Source organism: Malaclemys terrapin, chromosome 7 (genome assembly GCF_027887155.1).
Source record: "Malaclemys terrapin pileata isolate rMalTer1 chromosome 7, rMalTer1.hap1, whole genome shotgun sequence".
Classification (NCBI taxonomy): Eukaryota; Metazoa; Chordata; order Testudines; family Emydidae; genus Malaclemys; species Malaclemys terrapin.
This window is the reverse complement of record NC_071511.1, coordinates 63,278,585-63,299,461: the sequence shown is the minus strand read 5'-3', so window position 1 is coordinate 63,299,461 and position 20,877 is coordinate 63,278,585. Positions and strand designations below refer to the sequence as shown.

General features: G+C 41.3%; 1 protein-coding gene across 4 annotated transcripts in view; it reads right to left on the bottom strand.

Moving 5' to 3' along the window:
* VCL (vinculin) overlaps positions 1 to 20,877 on the bottom strand; it is a 106,394-nt gene that overhangs the window by 8,013 nt on the left and 77,504 nt on the right. For all 4 annotated transcript variants that reach the window (XM_054033460.1, XM_054033461.1, XM_054033462.1 and 1 more), the window contains exons 9-18: positions 18,887 to 19,040; positions 17,737 to 17,912; positions 15,906 to 16,096; positions 12,619 to 12,818; positions 11,837 to 11,965; positions 10,552 to 10,701; positions 9,726 to 9,834; positions 8,465 to 8,767; positions 7,668 to 7,795; positions 6,303 to 6,488 (exon numbers count right to left, since the gene is read on the bottom strand). In XM_054033460.1, coding sequence (XP_053889435.1) covers positions 6,303 to 6,488; positions 7,668 to 7,795; positions 8,465 to 8,767; positions 9,726 to 9,834; positions 10,552 to 10,701; positions 11,837 to 11,965; positions 12,619 to 12,818; positions 15,906 to 16,096; positions 17,737 to 17,912; positions 18,887 to 19,040 — 1,726 coding nt within the window. The remainder of the gene's footprint in view (positions 1 to 6,302; positions 6,489 to 7,667; positions 7,796 to 8,464; positions 8,768 to 9,725; positions 9,835 to 10,551; positions 10,702 to 11,836; positions 11,966 to 12,618; positions 12,819 to 15,905; positions 16,097 to 17,736; positions 17,913 to 18,886; positions 19,041 to 20,877) is intronic.

Genomic DNA, 20,877 nt, shown 5'->3' with positions numbered 1-20,877 from the left:
AATATTGTTCAGATGATTACGCATGATTTATCTTATGCATTTCAAGGAAATCTGAATTTCAGAACAACATTTTCTGGCAAGACAACGATGGTATAATTTTTTTTTTTAAATATGCCAATGAGACTAGAAAAGGATGCATAGCAGACAAGGACCCAGTACTGGTGAAAACAAACTTTGCCTGTGGATGTGGTTTCACATAAGGATGTCTGGCTGAGGTAATACAGCTGCCAGATACTTCTTTCTGTTCCCTTAGGGCATGGCTACACTTGCAGATGTAGAGCGCTGTGAGTTAAACCCGCCTTTGGAGAGCACACTAGGGAAAGCGCTGCAGTCTGTCCACACTGACAGCTGCTTGCGCACTGGAATGGCCGCACTTGCAGCGGCATTGGGAACGGTGCATTATGGGCAGCTATCCCAGCATGCATGTGACTGCAACGTGCTTTTCAAATGGGGGTGGGGGGGAGAGGAGGAATGTGATAGGGAGTGTGTTGTGTAAATGTGGGGGGAGAGAGAGTGGGATTTTGGGGGGCTGAGAGCATGTTAGCTAGGGTTACCATATTTTGTGCCTCCAAATGGAGGACACTCCACGGGGCCTCGGCCCCGCCCCCAGCCCCGCCCATGCCCCCTCCCCAACTCCGCCCCCTCCCCAAAGTCTCCGCCCCCTCCCCTGCTTCCCGCGAATATTAAATTCGCGGGAAGCCTGAAGCTGGTAAGGGGGGGTGTGGGGGGAGCAGGCGCGGCCCAGGCTGGCCCCCCCGGCGGCGCCAGCCTGGGTCGGCTCGGGCCCTGGGGTGCCAGCCCCGGCCGACCACCCCCAGCCCGCCCAGCACTGCCGGCCCCCGGCGGCCCAGCGCACCCCCCCCCCGCTATCCCAGACCAGCTCCCGGCCCCGCGCACCCCCCAGCGGCCCGGCCCCGCGGCCCCGCGCACCCTCGGTTCCCCGCCCAGCCCCGCGGCCCGGTGCACCCCCCCGCTACCCTGGACCGGCTCCCCGCCCGGCCCCACGGCCCGGCGCACCCCCCGCTACCCCGGACCGGCTCCCCGCCCGGCCCCGCGGCCAGGCGCACCCCCCCGCTACCCCGGACCGGCTCCCCGCCCGGCCCCGCGGCCAGGCGCACCCCCCGCTACCCCGGACCGGCTCCCCGCCCGGCCCCGCGGCCCGGCGCACCCCCCCCCCCCGCTACCCCGGACCGGCTCGCGGCCCCGCGCACCCCCCCCGCTACTCCGGACCGGCTCCCCGCCCGGCCCCGCGGCCCGGCGCACCCCCCCCGCTACCCCGGCTCGCGGCCCCGCGCACCCCCCCGCTACCCCGGCCCGCGGCCCGGCGCACCGCCCGGCTCCCGGCCCGGCACCGCGCCCCCGGCTCCCCGCCCGGCCCCGCGCCTGGCCCGGCACCATGCCCCCGGCCCCGCACCGGCCCGGCCAAAGAGGCCCCGCCCGAGCCCTCCATCCCTCCCTCCCGATTTTCCCGGACATGCCCGGCTTTTGGGGATTTCCCCCCGGACGGGGATTTGAACCCCCAAAAGCCGGACATGTCCGGGAAAATCCGGACGTATGGTAACCCTAATGTTAGCATGCTGTCTTGTTAGTCCAGACAGCAGCAGATCCCCCCTCCCCCGTCTCTCTCACACACACACACACACACACACACACACACACACACACACACCCCCCCATTCCACAGTAATGGCTTCCATGCCAGCTGTCAGAAACAGAGCTTTGAAAAGGCATTTCCGCATTCCTACAGGAGTTCAAAACAATGACAAGAGTGGCCACTTGACTTAAGGGGATTATGGGACATTTCTGGAGGCCAAACAGAGCGCAGTAACCCAACACCTTGTTCACACTGACACCCGTGCATTGCAGCCAAGGCACAGCAAAAGTTATTCCTCTCGCCGAGGTGGAGTACCAGCAGCGCTGTAGCCGCGGAGACAGCGCGCTCTACGTGCCTTGCCAGTGTGGACAGGGAGTGAGCTAGGGCACCCAGGGCTTCTTTATTGCGCTGTAACTCACAACTGTAGCCAAGCCCTTAGAGAAGTAAAGAAAAGAATTAACAACAGAGGAGTAGCAGGATTGGAAATGAAGGGCTATCAAGAGTACACAGAGAACAAAAAAGATTAAAGGGAAAGGAGATCATTCTTGGTAAATAAAGTTATCAGTGTTTGTTATCAGACTGAAAATGGAGTTAGTAAAACAGAGCACTGTGAATAAGAATGTTTAGAGTACAAAGGGATTATGAAGAGAACTATATTGTTTTGCCATAATGTTGCAGTTATTACCTTTTTATGTGTGGAAAAAATGACGATTTAATGCCTACAGTGCAGAGTGTGGGGAAGAGATACCTAAGAAAACAATGTCACAGCATATTTTGCATGGCATGTTACCATAGCCAACACTTCCAGGACCATTGCATTATACAAAATTACTAACCACATTCTTCATACCAGATGAAGAGAGTGAAACAAGCCAAACAATCCTTATCAAGAAGGTATGTATTTTCTAATGTGCCTTGTTTTTAAGGCAAGGCCTTTTATGGACAAAATCTACATGAGAAAAACATTGAAAGGGAAAAGCTATAATTTAAACTCAATAAGTGACTCATCTTAAAAAAAAAATCTTAGTCATGCAGAGCATCTTTCAGACATTACACAATATAAGCCCCTTTTGATTGATGGGCTTTATAATTCTTTATACTGAAGCCTAATTTAACTCTCAAACCCGAATGCCAAAGCTATCCTGATATGGATAATGCAGAGGCAGAAACTCTGCATTTGGGGAAACTGACCCACGTGGGCTTATGGACCCTCCATAAGACATTACAGAGGTGAGAGAACTCCAGGGTTTGCCCAGTGAAAAACGACATTTGTAAAAAGATTAAATTGGTAACTTTTGAGTCTTATAAAAACAGAGTATTAAGAAGCCTGTTAAAAAAATATTAAGCATTCCCTCTTCCTGCCCTCCCCCCCCATACAAAAAAGATATAGACGCGTCTGTTTGTGACAATAAAACCCCAGGAAAACACAAAAGTCAAAGATTGGCTTTGTGAACAGAGAGCCTGCCTCAGCCTGAAGTCCGGCAGGCTTGGGATGAGCTGGATCTTGTGTCTCATGATCTGTCAAGTCCCACATACCATGCTCAGTGCCTGCCATGCTAGATTTTCTCCAAAAGAGAAGGCCACCTCCTGTGGCTGCAGTGGAAAGTTAAAGACTCATCTTTTAAATACACCTCTACCCCGATATAACGCGACCCAATATAACACAAATTCAGATAAAACACAGTAAAGCAGTGCTCGGGGGAGAGGAGGGGAGGAGGGGGGCGAGGCTGCGCACTCCGGCGGATCAAAGCAAGTTCGATATAACATGGTAAAATTTTTTGGCTCCCAAGGACAGTGTTATATCGGGGTAGAGATGTAGCTTCTCTGAGGATCATTACTGCTCAAAAGAAAGCATTTTAAAACTAAACCCAGAGCAAATCCAGGATGGTATCCATGATCCGCAGGGAAGAGCGGGAGCAGGGGACACACACCATGGGACATTGCAATTTCCTGAAGTTGTACCCATGGAACCAGCTTGCTTTGCAGCTGGTGTGACTTTAAAAGCATGAACGAAGGATGAAAAGTTAGACTTCAATTTCCTGGTTTTGTTGGTTTGAATCACTTTTCTTGAAAGGTTCTGAAAATATTGTTTTGTAATCTAGAGACCCCAAAGTTTAGGCTCATGCTAAAAACAGGAGAAGTTGTACATTGTTATTTTTTTAAGCTGTATTGGTGTTTTGCTCTCGTAGGTAAATATTTTAGTAGGCATATTACTTAACATATAAACTACATATGGTAAACAAATATTTCAGTACTTATTGTATTTAATTGGACTGTCAGCTTTAATATCCAAACCACTAAGCACTTTCTGAAAAGTACAAATTATAACCTATTGTTCCTCAAAATTACCTTTTAAGATGATTATATCCCAAAAGGATTACTCCTTTATCGTGTTAAACACACACAGGTAACAATAAAGCAAGCAGAAAATATACTGAACTTCTCATGTAAAACACAGTTTTAGTCGGAAAAGTGGCTCCAAAATGGATTTGTGGGGTTTCTTGTTTATTACATCAATTATCCAGATCAATTTTCCTCATTTTACAAGTAAAGAGGCCTTTTCTGACTCAGTGCTCCTAACTCATTAGAATCTGTTTTCTGGTTCACATATCATCCCAAACAATGGCAATGCTGCAGACCAAATTCTGGCCTACAAGTTACACCTGTGGAAGCCCACACCTGCTGCCTAGAACAGGCTTTTTACAGCTGCAAATGAGGGCAGAATTTGTCTCTATAATTGTAACATAGCTAAAAACTTACATTGATGTGCAAGCCAGAATAGACTCAGTGTGTGTAAGCGTGACTGAATAAAAAGGAATGAGGTGGTCCCATTTTTATACTGTCACTTTGACCATAACTGCACCTTACAAACTTTAAAAATAATTTCTACGCAGTACATTTATACAGCCATTGTAGAAAGGCTCTCCCCAGAATTAACACAACCCAGCTCACAAGTGCTGCAAGTTTCACTTTTCCTATGTATGGAATTTTAATGTGCCGAGCATTAATCTCCCAATTCAGTGCTAAATTTTAACCCTTTAAACTGAATGATCTTTGACCCCAAAGCCATACAATGGCTTTTAATAATAAGGTGTCTTAACAAAATAGTACCTGCCTAGAACACAGCTCAAAGGGGTAGTGGTTATTTTAAACAAAGATGATACATCTTTTAGAAACAGATGGCTCAGGAGGAGAAGAGTTAAATGGATGAGCTACCTACAGTCACCCAATCTAGCCTGACTGGTTGGTTTCTATGATGTCCACCAGAACTACTTATAGTTGTTTTAACATGGTTGTCAGTTTCCTACCTTAAAAGGGCAAAAAATGGTTCTGTGACATACTAACAAGCTCTGATCACCACAAACACAAAGTGAGCATGGAAGGCAAATCCATGTTTACACAGAATGTAAGGTGCATTATAGTAGCTCTCCACATAAGAATGACCGCGAGAGAAGCTGTTCTGCTATTTTATGTTTTGGAAGTAAAAAGCTTCTAATTTCTCCAGCAGCAATGATTCAAGAATAGCTATCCAGTGGATGGCTATAAACATTCAAACTGAGTGGCTTCACCAATTCAGGGATGTTATAATCAAGGGCCGGTCTACTTCACAACAAGCCTGGCCTAATTCTGTGGCAATACTCTTGCATTCTGCAGCCACATTATAGCAGTGAGGAGATTCAGTGGCATCTTCCAACTGCATTTTCATATTTAATTTAAAAATACCTAATTATATTTGTACCCTTTGTTTCATGTAATATTAAATTCCATTTATTTTATTCTGCCCCCAACATTTACATTTTCAGCACGCTCCAGAATTTAGGGTATGTCTACTGAAGTGCAGCTGCAGCAACACCATTGTAATGTAGACACTTCCCTTCTGTTGCTTTAGTGTGTTTATTCTAGTTGCTGTAGTAAATCTATCCTCTCGAGAGGAAGTTGGTAGGTCAATGGAAGAATTCTTCCATCGAACTAGCTGTATTTACAGCAGGAGTTAGGTTGACCTAATTACATCACACGGGGCAAAATTTTTCACAGCCCTGAGCAATGTAGTTCGGTTGACCTAAGTTTTAGGTGTAGATCAGTGCTTAGCAGTACAAATGTATAAATTCTATTATAAAAGGAGATCAGGAGAAAGCAGGAAGTTTTGCAGCTGGAGAAGGGGAAAATAGGAGGTGGTTCCAGCATCTGAGAAGCTGTGGAAGGCAGTCTGGGTTTGTGGGATTAGCATATTAATTTGGCATGTTAACCAGTTCACTAGCATTTAATGATATTACCACTGAAATATACATCATTAGTTTTCAAAATTAACACCCCATGGGGGCATATGGAACATATCATATCATGTCTCGCAGAGCCATTTTTTAGGGATTTACACACATCATTGAATTGACTCCTAGTCTGAGAAGTATAAAAGGTTGGAAAAATGAAAGCCTGTAATCTTCAGCATAATGCTGTGACAAATATCCAGCTGTTTAATCATGGCATACACAGAATCCCACCTACAATGCTTCGTTTTATCCCAGGAAATGAAAGGAATGGCAACAGCTGACTTTGGACAGTCAAGCTCATGATTAGTCCTTGAGAATGATTCTGATTTCTTTCAGTCCTAGATCTTTGACTATTATTTCTAATTTCCAGAGATAAAAACCTTTCTTACATTAGTTGTTAAGAGTCAATAGAAATAAGCCCTTTTATACACTTCACTTACCTTGCTAGACCATTTTCGGGCTTCATCGTGTAGCTGCCTAGCAGCCATCATCATGGGCTGATTAATCACTTCTCCCGCTTTCTGCTCTGGGAACTCTTCATCCTTCTCTTCGGGAGGAGGTGGTCTGGGTGGTGGAACTTCACCCTCTGGAAGGGGTGGTTTTGGAGGCACAAGTTCATCAGTCAGCTAAGCAAGAAATGAATATATTCTGTACACTTGAAAATATACTGGCACAAAACATGGTACCAGGTTATTAGACATCTGCAGGACAATGAGGAGCTCATGCTGTCTCACATTTAAAGGACTCTCCATCACAAGAAAAGTACGTTCACAGTAGTTTACGCCTTTTCACACTGAAGGCTGGCCCGCTAAGTTTCTGGTGCTGACCGGCCAAATACAACTACCATTTTTTATTTAAAGAATAAAACAAATGTTTTCCATTTGGTCAAAATCAATACCTGTCCTCTACCTTAAACTCAAATCATTGCCCTGGACTTATGGCCTCTGCTTAATAGAAAGAGTAGGCCACCTCCATATAAATTCACAGGGGTCCCTTTTCTCCCAAAACCACATTGCATGATCCATGTAACCAGAGATATAAATGGATCCAAAAGGATTCATTTTAGAGGGGCAGGGGAAGAGTGGCATGAAAAGCCTGTGCTATTCCCTTGTCTTGCAGTTAGAATATGGCTTACCTCTCTGAGTGCTGTTTTACACTAGATGAGGCTTAAACTAAACCATATCACAGGCAAAAGTATGGGAGATCATAACGAACATGAACTAGTGGGTAGAATTTGAGACTTCCCCACTCCTCACTACATGAGACAAAGCATGTAAGAGTGAGGTGATGATATTTCTAAACATTTTATTTGCTAAGACTAAAATTACAACCATTGCGCTGAAAGACATTCTCTTTAGAAGATGAAGTTAACTTCTGTATTTCCTGTTTGAAAGTCCTGTCACTTAAGAAACATGGATCTATAAAGCAAACAATGGACTGGGGTCTAGCTGTCTCAAAGGTGCCTCTCTCCCTCTTTCTGCTTCAAGAAGGGTTCTGTGATGTTTGCACCTCATCCAAAGTCCACTGAAGTCAATGAAAGTCTTCCATTGACTTCAGTGGGCTTTATATCAGGCTCTTTGATGAAGTGCTTCAATCTTAAATTAAGTAATTACGCTAGCTTCTAAAAAAGGACCACCAACACTATTTAAAGTGAAAAGTGAAGTCCAGTACATCCCAATACGACTCTACCTGAACTGAAGTGTCTCTGGAAAAAAAAAAAAAAAGTTTTATTGTCACTGGGTGCAATCAGTACTTTATCAGTGCAACTCAAATATACTATTACTGAGAAACTGAATTGCACTTACATGAAGCTGCTCAATGTCAGGGGGAGGAGGAGGAGGGAAATCAGGTTCTTGAGGCTGGAAGGCTTCTCTGACTTTTGCCACAGCTCCCAGAATCCTATATCCAGAATCCAGGAAGCCCTTCTGCAAACCTGATCAGAAGATCCAATGCTTAATTTAATATGCCCTTGTCACCTTGCATGCTTGGGAGAGGGGGTGTGTGGGGGGGGGGGGAGGGGGAGGGAGTACTCCTCTCAGGAGTATTTGCAGTTTGCACAATACCTGGTTCAAAATTTTGGTACCTTCAAAATTTAGTTGCAAAATATAATGGTATTTAAACAACAGACAGCATGTTGTACAGTGAGTTTTAATTTTTGGAATGTTAATTGTAGAACAGCCAGTGGGTTTAAACCAGTGCTAAGGCTGGAGTAAGAATCCACTATGAATAGCCAAAGTAGACTCAGGCACAAAAACATGCAACATCTTGCCATTTTACAGAAAAAATGCAGGTGGTCCTCTTGCCAGCACATTTCAAATATTCACCTGGGACAAAGATCACAAGACACAAGTCTCTTCATAGGTGGTAACAAAAGTAGTAAACTAAGGGCTGATCCTGTTCCCTTTAACTCACTGGAGGATTTCCCATTGAATTTAATAGAAGCATTAAATAATGTGCATCTTGATTGCACGATACTGATACTGGGGTTTTTGAGGTCATGATATACGGACAAGGAGAAAAACTAGTAGTTTCAAATCTGCAAAAGCTTCAAACATTAAAAAGGGGGAAAATGCTTGAGAGAAGCTCTTTGCTTAATGCTTACCAGGGTCAGAAATGTTTCCTGCCACAGCTTTAGCATCCATTACCATTGGTGATATAGTTTTGCTTAGGTCGTCAGAGGCTGCCTTAACAGCTTCCCGGAATTTGGGATCCTCTGAATTTTCAACCTCCTTCTTTGCCACCAACAGGATCCGGTTTGCTCGCCGAGCAATGCTGGTGGCACCAGCTACGAGCATCTGAGGTTGGATATTGGCCATTGCAACTTTACATTTATCTAGGTCTTTCTTAATAGCTTCTTCCGATGCATCCAACAGAGACTTGGTATCAATTGCTTCATCTACCAACCCTAGGATAAAAATTGAACATGTTAACATTCCACTTCCATGTATGAAAAGGGAAATGGGTATTTAGGGCTCTGGAGGTTGTTCACATTTGGAAGTATTTACTTTCCTGAATGTTTGGTTCCTTAGATACAGAGTTTAGATTGTTAGAGAAAAGTGTGCCAGAGAAAGTTACATACAGTAGCACAAAGATACAGCATTATCTTCATCATCTGTAACAACTTAAAATAAAATTTTCCCAACCATTGTCATAGGTCACCTTGAAAGAAGGGACAAGAAATGCCATATCTAGAAATGTTATTGCATGAACAGCATATAATCCACAATCCACTCATGCCTGCCCTCATCCACAGCATGCACCACATTAGAAAGGGTGACTTTTAGAAGAAATTTGTTTTGATTGACAAGATATCCCAGTGTGGAAATACCATGTTGAAAGTGCATTAGAAATGCCTATGTAAGTTTGAACTAGAGCAGCGGTTCTCAAGCTGTGGATCGGGACCCCAAAGTGTGTCATGACCCCATTTACCAGGGCTGGCTTAGACTTGCTGGGGCCTAGAGCCAAAGCCCAAGCCCAAGCCCTTGGGCTTGGGCCCCCCGGCCTGAGACAGTGGCTCTCCGTGGGGTGGCGAGGCATGGGTGGGCTCAAGATTCAATCCCCCCTCCTGGGGTCCTATAGTAATTTTTGTTATCAGAAGGGGGTCGCAGTGCAATAAAGTTTGAGAACCCCTGAACTAGAGAATAATGGGGGGTTTCATTTAGCACCTATATAAAAACAAGAAACCTATGTTGCATAGTACTAACAATACTGGTGTTTTCCTGGGTCAAACTGTAGGCCTGCTATTTATTTCAGACACAAAAAGTTGTGCAGCCATTATTTTATGCACATTTCATCCACCTTAACAAGAGAAAAATACCAAAAATTAGCAAGAAGTAACAAAGCTTTCAACAAGAATTCTTTACCTGTCATTTTTTCCACATTATCAATCCATTGGTTTTTCATGGTCTCAAAATGTTCATAAGCAGCTTGATTTCCCGGGTTTCTCAAGAGAATACGAGCAGCTGATATTACCTGCCAAATGTCAAATATTTAATACAAAAATATTGTTACACAGGGACACTATACATTATCATGAAAATACACTATTTTTAATACAACTAGTTGTGCAGTTTTACTTTTAATACTCATATGTCAATTTTAGTTCCACTATGAAAAGCCTTCAGCTGCACAAAGAATTCCACTGCGTGAAAAGGTTTTAAAATTGCCCTTAGACACAGGTATCTCGAATTGCAATTCACGTGTCACACAAAAAAGTCCACTTTCATGATAACATTTTGCTCAAAGGAGCTAAAGCAAATGAGCAGTATATATCAAAACGTAGATCTATAGGACTGTACAAAATTATGCTTTTACATAAAGTTAGAAAATCATTTTAAAAGAAAAATACATTTTCTACTCATATGTTTTGTTAAAAATCATTTTAGTTAGCAGGAAAATTCATCGAAATTACTGCCCAAAAGCTGGAGAGCATGAGACCGTCTCCATCATCTATTCAGCCTTGTTGTATGCAATGGCTAAACACAATATCCTCATTTTTATAGTTCCACTTTAAAGTGGATGTCACAACACAAATACACACAGAGTTCTTCACGTTAGTTACATCTTAACACAAATGTAAATGGTAATATCACCAACAACTTGTTTTGGTGAATGGGATCATACAGAAAATTCCTTTGGAGATTAACAATGCCAACTAATTTATTATATTTCTGAGATGAGTAAAGAGACCTGCGGCGTGAGTTCTCTTGCTGATTTCACAGCAGCTTGAATGCCTTCCACAGTCGTTTTATTAGCAGTTCCAACAGCAGCTGCTTTTTCTGCTGTTGCTCCAAGTCTAGCAGCATGGTTTTCAAAGTTTGCTGCCCTTTCATCAAACACCTGTGAGAGAAAGTGCATTAATAGCAGTTTACCTTCTCAAAGAGACGCTTTCTTTTCTATTCAGAGCGTAATACCATACTATGCACCATGATATCTGACCAACTAATAGATTTACTTCAGACACTGGGGGGATCTGAACCCAAGATTTCCTATTTGCTAGTCAGGTGCTTTTACCAAGTAGTATCTTCGGACAACAATGTTTTACTTTGTAATTCTTATGTTATTGCCAAGTTTTTCTAATCAAATTAACAGACATTTTAAACTGCTAATCCATCCTGTACAGCTTGTTGGCAAGGGGTGTTATCACACTTCCACTGATGCATGGTATTTCTTACATTATTCTGTAGTAGAACTAGTCAGGAATTCCTCACACTGCATAATAAAGGCATTTTGTCAGAGCAGCTTTGAACCCATAGCTCCCTAGGAATTAATTTGCCTACCAAAAACTAGGTTTCGTTGATGGGAAGAATGCAGCACATGCCAAAGGTTATGACTGTCATTCTTGATACAATTATTTCTAATTCATTAGAAGTGGCACAGATTTTTCCTAAAAGGCTTTAATATGTTTAATTTAAAAAGTAAGAGAAATAAAACAGAAAAGAATTTTCCATGGAAGGTTATAATAAAGTGGATATTTATTCTAGAAACTAAAACGTTCTAAATAGAAAGATGTCTCTCTCTCTCCACACACACACACACACACACACACTTTGTTTTATACACTTATTTTCTGAATATATGCTCTAGTCATGGGGGGGGGGGGTGGAATTAGGTCTAACACATTGATGGTTGAGTCCTTGCATGAACATGATCAGCATCTATTACATATAAAGATATAAAAATGATTAACTAGTTTAAGTACCCATCTGTCATACAAGTAGCTTAAGAATGTCAACAGCATCAGGACAGGAAGATCCTTGGTAAGATCCTAGGATTAACTGAATGTTTAGGGACTAATTTTCCAGTGAATCATGACAACCTTCAACTCCCAGTAGTTCAGACTACTGCTCATCCATTCTTTATTAGTAATTATGGATCAGAAGAATAAGGGCAAAATCTTGTCTTGTAAAAAACTGTGTAGTTAAGTGTAAGAAGCTGAATATAAGAAAATATTGGTTGCTCCTACCACACTTACCTCATCCCTATTGGGTGCATCAGGAGGTGCAGTGGCTGCTACTGCCAATAGTTTAATTGGGGTTGTAGTGTCACTAAAAATATCAGAAACCTCCTGGGTCATAGCTTCTTGCATCCTTGTTTTCAGATCCTGAAAAACATGGCATGAAAATTTTAAGATTTTGTAGAACTGTCAAATCCCAGAAACAGCATTCTTGCAAAAACAAAAGTTCATGGGACCACACAAAATGGCAACAAACAGAAATATCCTCTACCAAGTATTTTTAAATACCGCTTCTTAAAGCCATCTGTAATGTTAACCCTTTGGCTAGCAGCGATTATAGACCAAATTACCATTGAGGGAATGAATAGTATAGTATGAGACCCTAGATAGTCCTCAGATAAGTAGCTGCTGATGTGGTATCTTTGGTAAGTGAAAAAGAAAAACTTTAAATACTTGGCCAGTTTTCTGAGCAACCCCTTCCATGTACAGAACACATCCTGCTACTCATCAGGAATCACAGACAGACTAATTTAAAGAGTCTATTCTGTCTATCCCACAGCACACCAAGATTTGGTCCCTAAAGTATGAAATCAAGTGCTTAAAGTCTCACTTGAAGCATGGGGTTCTCTATACTTCCAGTGAAAGCTGCTTCCACAGTCAAGTATTCAGTGTAAGTTTTCCTATGCTACTTAATACTGAATTTAGTATTTATGTACCCACACCACCAGCATGAGCAGAGGCTTCCTCAGCACTTAAACTGCTATAAAATGGTGACTGGTCTACCTATAGTGAAGTTTTACCTTCAAAGAATCCTGGAGCTGAGTGGCAATCACCCTAGCCTGAGGAGACTCTCCTTCTCCTCTTGCTGCCAGATCAGCTAGTTGGGCAGCCAGCTGTTCTACACGATCACATTTGGCAAGGAGGTCTTGACGATAAGGTCCTATCATGACATTGGCTAAACGACGACCTTCAGCCACCAGTCCCCGGATTGCAGCTTGGCCTACAAGAAAATGAAGTACTTCAATAATTCACAGACCCCAGAGGTAGAGGGAGTAACTCAGTTATACTATCAAGTGAGTAGCAATTAAGGACTAATTTTATTTTTTGGTTCAACAATTAACCTTCTGGTTATTCAGCTGTATTTGAAGAAGGAGATTTGCATTCAACAGCATTTCAAACCCAATGGAAAGTTAAAGTCTCTTCAAACTCTCCTTTTGTGCAATATGCTGATGGTTGGCCCGAGCCTCACCATCCTTAGCTAGGGTGGGCTGGCAAGAACAGAATATTAGTTAATTATGTTCCCACTGACCTAATCACCATGAACTTGATACCACCTTAACAATACTCACCAATTCCGATTACTGTAAATTGGCCTCCATCCCTCAAAATTATTTTAGGGAAAAAAAGTTTAGGTGCTAACTAAATCAAGCAAAGGCAACAAGGAGGAAGAGACAAAGGAGTAGAAAACAGAGCAGTGATGTACATCATATCCTCTTTTCTTCAGATATCATAGATAGGAGAGATTTATCAGCTGTGATGTGAGACTAAAGTTTCCACGGGTTGGGGCAGAGGCAGGGTGAGAGGGATGACAACCATTTTTTTCTTGCAAATCATCTCCATATTTAGTCTTGACAATCTTTTGTGTTCATTTATTTAGAGATTGTTTTTCTAATACCACAGCAGAGTTCTTTTAAATAGGAGTTATTACATTTAAGTCTTAAAGATACATGGAGTATGGCTGTCTTCACTTAAGTCTAACAGACAGAAATTTGGCTGACTGTGCAACAGAGAAGTTTACAGCTCAAGAGATAAGTTTACAGATTTGGTTACGGAGAGCTGAGAATAATTTTGTCACAGCCCCAGAATATACAAGATGCAATGCAGAGTACGGACAGCAACATTTTGTGACATCTCTTCGTTTAGCCAAGTAGAGTCTTGTTAGAATCCAGTAATATCTATTCAAGTTGTTGTTTTGGAGTAAGCAAAGAGCAGGTGATGAAGACATTCATTTGATATTTCACCCTATCCTGCCCAATTTTTAATCTGGCAGTGAGAATTAAAGATTTCAATCCATTTATTGCTCAGTAGAAGCAGATTATAATAAAGTTGTTTACAAAGCAAACAGAGGAGATGCCAGCAAAATGACCCACACCATTATAGAACAACATATGTTTTATGGTTCAGAACTTAAATCAATCCATACTATAGTGCCAAGTTTTACGCTGGGAGAAGTGTAAACATGCAAAATTATTTGAGACACGGTCAACTCCATGTTCAGAGAACAGCACAGAAATATTTTCATAAGACTAAATTTACCAGGCCAAATTCTTTGAATAGTACTGTAGAGATCTAACCGAGCACTGTGTTCTCAATGAATCCTTCGTAGAGGAATCTTACCAATGGCCATAACAAATGCAATAGATTTAAAATAAAAGTCAAAACCAACACACATTAATGCAACATTACGACAAATTTTTAAACGCTTAACAAATTCAGAAGTTAAGGCTCCCACAACTACTTATTCTGGCCCTTCACACATTTTTGGCATTATATATTATTGTACCTATTGACTAAAGCCTTAACTTATTTCCAGTGCAGGAGAGTTCCAATTCCTATGGAAATTACATAATTTGCATATAAAATCTCAAAACAACTATGCAATTATATTTTTTTTGCACCTAAACTTTTGTTTGTTTGTTTTAAAGGGGAAAGAGTGAACTATCATATCTGATTTACATTTCATGCCTCCAGGAGCTGAATGCTCATGTAAGATGCAGTGGATTCTGGGGCAGTTTGCAACTGGAGAAGCTCCCACCAACCAGACCTTCTGGGACACTCTTTCACAGCTTCCAGAAGGCCTGGGGAGTCTCATCACACTTTGTTGTGCTGTTCCTGCATCAGGAAATGGCTAAAATTGCATGGTATAATTCCATGTTGTTGACTTCTAGAGAAAATTTGCAAAAGTTCAAAAATAAAAAGGTCTCTAACTGCCAGCCTTGCAATCCCTACCTGTGATCTAAAAATCAGGTTGTTCACGCATCAACAGAAGTAATCCTGACTGCACTGAAAGATGGGGCGGGCACTGAAGGTCTACAGCTGCACTACACCTGGGCCAGGTTGGGATTCCTGGTGGTCTTCACAGCTCTGCTGCCTGCACCTCACTACTATGATGAATGAACTCCCAAAACAAAGATTGCAAAGAAACCTTTATTGAAACTATTTTTTGGATAAAAGCCATCCTGCCAGCTAGAAAGCTGGTCAGAAAACAAGAAAAACACCACAAATGTGGTGGTCAGGGCTGAATCATTTGTCTTCGAAAAAAAGGTTTCATTAATTTTCCCACCACTTCCAATTATTAACAAAAAAGCAACTCCTGAATCATTACTATATGCCTGCAAGTGACATACCATGACTATTTGATCACTTTTTCCACTGATTGCTGGTAACAAAATAATATTGCTGTTCCATAAGATTGTGTAGAAACTGTATGAGGTGAAACCATATCTTTAAGAAAAACCTTACAGAATGAAACATCTACTTTCTATTTACATGGGAGTTAATTTCCTAATTTGCAGCCGATACAAATGTGTATTTTAGGCATTGTACTTGAATTACACACAATACAAAGCAGTGTAAAAATATTGCATTATCTTTTGTTCCTACTTACATGTATGGATATTAGAAAGTAACTTCAAAGGCATGTATGGTACCACTTGTTGACCCATCAAGTTTTTTGTGAACACAGTGATTTTACACCAATTTTTAGTTAGAATAGTGAATGCATGTTAAATTCACAAATCCAATTGATCTGACCATCACTTTAGTAAGGTCCTATCTACATTGCAAGCTCTCCCATCTTTGATATGATGCTCATTTTCCTCTGCTTAAGTTCCAGTGGAGGATCCATCACCACACTTCACCATTCACCAGCAGAAGCTGCACAGAATGCTGCTATGAGCCACATGCTACAAACTACACACCTACATAAACCAAACGTCTCAAATGTGCTAAACAAAAATCTCAGGAGATGCAGTTTTATTGTTCCGATTTATTATGACGCCAAACAGTGATTCAGCAAACAGCTCACCTACTCCACGGTCATCAACTGTCGGATTGTCAATCCACCTTTGAGCTTGCTCAATCTTGCCTTCCAAATGAACAGCTGCCTTAACTGGCCTGGTGTTTGCTACCGCCCTGTTTGTTTTAGACTGTAAATTCTGCAGTGATGTAGCTACTTGCTTAGCCAGTACCCTGGCCTCTGGAGAGTCTCCTTTCCCACTGAAAATCCAGAAAAGATAGTTGCAGTCACTCGCTCAACTGAAATCAATACAAGACATTATATATTTTTGAAAACAGATTTAACCAGCAAGTATCAGAGCGGGGTAGCTGTAACCACAAAAACAACGAGCAGCCATACAGAACGCAACGCCATCCACAGCCTCAGAAACAAAAATAACCCGACATTATAATTGAAGGGGCTTCAAAAAAACGGCAGAGCTACAATTCATTTGCAAACTTAACACCATTAATTTGAGCTTGGACTGAGAGTGGCTAGCTCACTACAAAAGCAATTTTCCTTCTCTTAGTATTGATACGTCCTCATCAATTATTGGGAGTGGACCACATCCACCCTGATTGAATTGGCCTTGTCATCACTGGTTCTCCACTTGTAAGGTAACTCCTTCCTTAGAGGTTTTCAAGGTCAGGCTTGACAAAGCCCTGGCTGGGATGATTTAGTTGGGGATTGGTCCTGCTTTGAGCAAGGGGTTGGACTAGATGACCTCCTGAGGTCCCTTCCAACCCTGATATTCTATGATTCTATGATTCCCTTCTCTTCATGTGCCAGTATATTTATGCTTGTATCTGTAATTTTCACTCCATGCATCTGAAGAAGTGTTTTTTTACCCACAAAAGCTTATGCCCAAATAAACGTGTTAGTCTTTAAGGTGCTACCGGATTCCTCATTGTTTTTGTAGATTTAACTGTGATACTCTCGTGACTCAATTCACTATAACGACGTTCATTATGTACAAAAACAGAAATTAAGAATAACGTCCAACAACACTTTATTTATGGTGTTAGAAAGACAATGTACGGACTAGGGTAGCAAAATCTGAAGAAAACCCTATGTTAAAAGCACTAACTACAAATGGAAAAAGTGACAGATTTAATATTAAAGACCACTGTTGACACCACATAAGCGTAACCTTCCTCTTCCACCATGCACTTCCTTTTCAGATCTGATACTGAAACACTTTCTTTAGCTAAGCATTGAACTAAAGCTGACAGACCCTTGTGGGACCATTTTAATGCTATGCTTTTCTAAGATTTATCTGTATTAGAACATAGGTATAATGATTAATGATCCAAGTGCTTGAAAGATCATCTGACAGTTTAGTAACTTTCTTAAAGAACCAGAGTTATCATTTGGGATGGCAATTGTATAAGTAAATGCATAAGTGCACCTTAGTTAGTATTACAGACTGTGGCGAAATTCTGTGTTATTCTACAGCTCCTTTCTACTGCTCCGGTGGTGCAAAGAGGAGAGTTTCGACTTCACCTTGCCAGGGGAGAATTTTTATGGCAGAGGAGATAAAGATCTTCTTATAGGAGGACCTCAAGCCATCTAATCTTCTGCAGTAGAGATATGGTACAGGAAGGAGTCCTTTGCTACAAGCTACTAGTCAATCTGAAGTGCAAGAGTATGATATTCTCTGTCCCATGAAAATGTTTTGCTCCATGCAGAAAGAAAACCCACAGTATGAGACATACATTCTCAACAGAACAGCTAATCATACTTTCAGGATGCAAATTTCTCTGTGCAACTATTTTGAATTTTCTGATCCATCAAATTCATGCACTTAAACTACAACTGCAAGATGCTCAAATACCACAATGTGCGCAGTACAGATACATACTGTCTTCGTAGATCTGACAGTTTAGCTGTCAGAGCAGAGATTTCTCCCAGGGAACGCAGAATGTCATCTCTGTCTTTGGGGTCCTCACACAGTTCTGCAATTTTCCTGGCTTCGGCCATAAGTCCCCGAATTTGTTCTTCCCCTTCACTTCCCCCATTAGGGTCTGCGAGCCAGTTCTTCATATAAAGAAATAGGTACAAATAAAGATTAAGTCATCTACTTATATAAAAATCTTTTGAACAAGGGCATTTCACAAAAGGTTCTTATATTGATAACATACCCTGATATTCTAATGGCAACCAGATGTTTTGTTATATGAGGCAAGCATACAAAGTTATGTACATCTTAGCTACCATTGTCAAGTCCCACTCACATATACAGTTTTCACAAGTGCACTTTAACTAGATTCGGTTTAAGTATTCACAACTGTTTTATACCTATGTTTCTCAAGTTAAGAATTTGTTTTTATTTTGACAATGTACAGTTCTTTTTAGGAATCTTTCTAAAAATGTTGTACAATAGAACATTGGATAGTAGTTCTTTTTTTAGCACTGAATTAATGGAGTGCATGACCTAACAACTGAAGATTAAGTTTTGCTTAATCTTCTAAAAAGATTCTAAAAAGTATCTAAAAGATACTGTACTACATATTCTTCCTCCATTATAAAGCTGAATAAACTACCCTCTTGGTCAACAATGTACTGTTTTACCATTTGCATAAAAACACAGCAGCTCTCAAACTGCATTTGTACTTCCCACAGACCCCAAAGGAGTTCAAAATTGCGAAACTTTCATAGCATTGGCTCCATAATTCTTTAACAAAAATGTTATGGCCAAAATTAGACTGTACCTCCCCGTCTATTTTCAGAAATGTATCAGTTTACATCTGTGTTAAAAGAATTTCCATCTTGAGAGAGAGAGAGAGAGAGAGAGAGAGAGATTGATTGTGAGAAACTGTAACAGAACTCCTGTGAGCTCCCACTAGATAGTGAAATCAGAAAGAAGAGACTTACATATGTTCAAGAAAGTGTCCCCAATATATACCTCATATAAAGTAATCACTGTGTTTGGGGATGCCTGCAATAGTTCAGCACAGTAACTTGAAGGCACAGTTTGAGAGACTTTGGGAATTCATAAAATTACTAGGTACCTGAGCAGCATCAATTTTTTTAGCAATTGCCTGCTTGGAGTTGGTCATGGCCTCCAGTTTGCGGGCTGCATTTTCCACTTTTGCTGTAAGCAAATCCAGACCTTGAGACACCTGTTGTGCTTTCTGCATGGCCATTGGTGTAGCACCTTGTCCTCTACTCAAAAAACACAAAGATCATCATAGGAATATAATACAAAAAGTATTTTTTTTAAATTACAAAAGACACTAACTGTTGTTTTCGAACTTTTCATCAATTCTTACCATAACCATGATATTGCAAAGGTGTTCAGGAGACATGTTTAAAAAGTACGCTGGGGAGCGGAAACAAGAAGGCAACAGCTCATCTGAACACTGGCTAGGACAGGTGCCACTTGAAAAGTGAACACAAATGGCGCCTGTCTCTTACTAGAGTTTTACATGCAACATCAGCACAAGAACTGAATTTTTTGAAGGTTCCCTAATATGATGACGAGAAGAGGAAAGGGCATTATGGGGGCAGAGTGCAACTGAATTACCCATGGCAGAGCCCTGTGTCTACTTCCTCTGTTCATTCCTCAAAGGCTTCCCAACACTCCTAGGACAGTTTAAACAATGGCACTTAGTGGGAATAATCCTTTGCCACATCTTATGCTGCATAAAGCAAGGAGGACTGGATTAAATGAGTTATGTACTGCAATTCAAAGGTACACTTTTCTTTGGTTCCCATATTTACACCAGTTCAAAAGATAGAATACTGAAAAACACACACCGGCTCTTGGTAGGACATCTTACTCAATTGGAACCCGAGGGAAGGTTATTGAAATACATGTAGGAGATCAGCAAGGCTCTGCAGGAGAAGAATTGAAACCACCACAGGTGGCTGTTCAAACATTTAGAAATAAAGTACAACTGAAGAGGAACATTCTTTAAAGTAAAAGCCCAAGAATCTTATAGGTTTTTAGATGTGGTTGTAGGAATCTCAGGTTCTAAGTGTCTGAAGTACTAGGGTTAATAAAGAGGTTTTTCCACTTCTTATAAAAGAATACTCTGTGAGTTTAAGAGAGAAGACATGGATGACGGGGGGGGGGGGGGGGGGGGAGAGAACAGGACGACAAAAAACACCAAATGAGGAGGTTGTGGCTAATCATGTAATAGGAAGTCTAAAGGTCCTCTCTCCTGAGTCAGGCCAGATCTCTAGATATGCTTCTTCTACCCTAACCTCTGAGAAATTAGGTATAAGGACTTTTAACTATTTAGCCCGCACAGAAATTAGCTGTTTGGAGGGGGGTGGGGGGAGGGAAGAGGTTCATCATTATCATGGACGTCTCAAGCCAATACAAGACTGGCATCAACTGTTGCTTTGTGAAAGAAAGAAAACTCAACCTTGAGACTGAATTGGTCCTTGAGACTCTGCAAAAAACAACAGGTAAAATTTCAAGGCAAATCGTGTATTATTTCTTTATGAATCTGCTAGAAGCTTTTAGATTCAAGTTTTAACTTTTTTCTTCCACGGCTCCCATGAAGGCCAAAATGGATCGACATCTTGAAACTGGTTTTGAGGACAATGCAACTAATAATTTAGAGACTGCTTCAGGTTTAAGAATTGCACAAATGGAATCATTAAGCAACTAAGTTAATATTCTGAAAGTTGGAACAGATTTGTGCCTTTTGATGTACAAGGACTGTGAACTGATAACTATTAATGTATACGAGTGCTTATTTAGCTAAATACAAAAGTAGTATTCCAAGCATGAGAGTATACCATTAAAATATTTTATGGTTTAGCATACAGTGGATTTAATTTAGCTTTTTAAAAAAAAAAAAAAAAAAAAAAAAAGGAGAGCTCAAAATAAGTAACTTGTAAGTAATTTCTGGCTTTGTTTGCTTCTCACCCATATTTCACTAGCAGGCTTATGCCAGAAGAGGCCAAGTTTGAAAAACATGGTATTTATGAAGTTTTGTTTAACATGCCCTCCTCTTACCAATTTCTGTTGCCACTCCTGGCAATATGC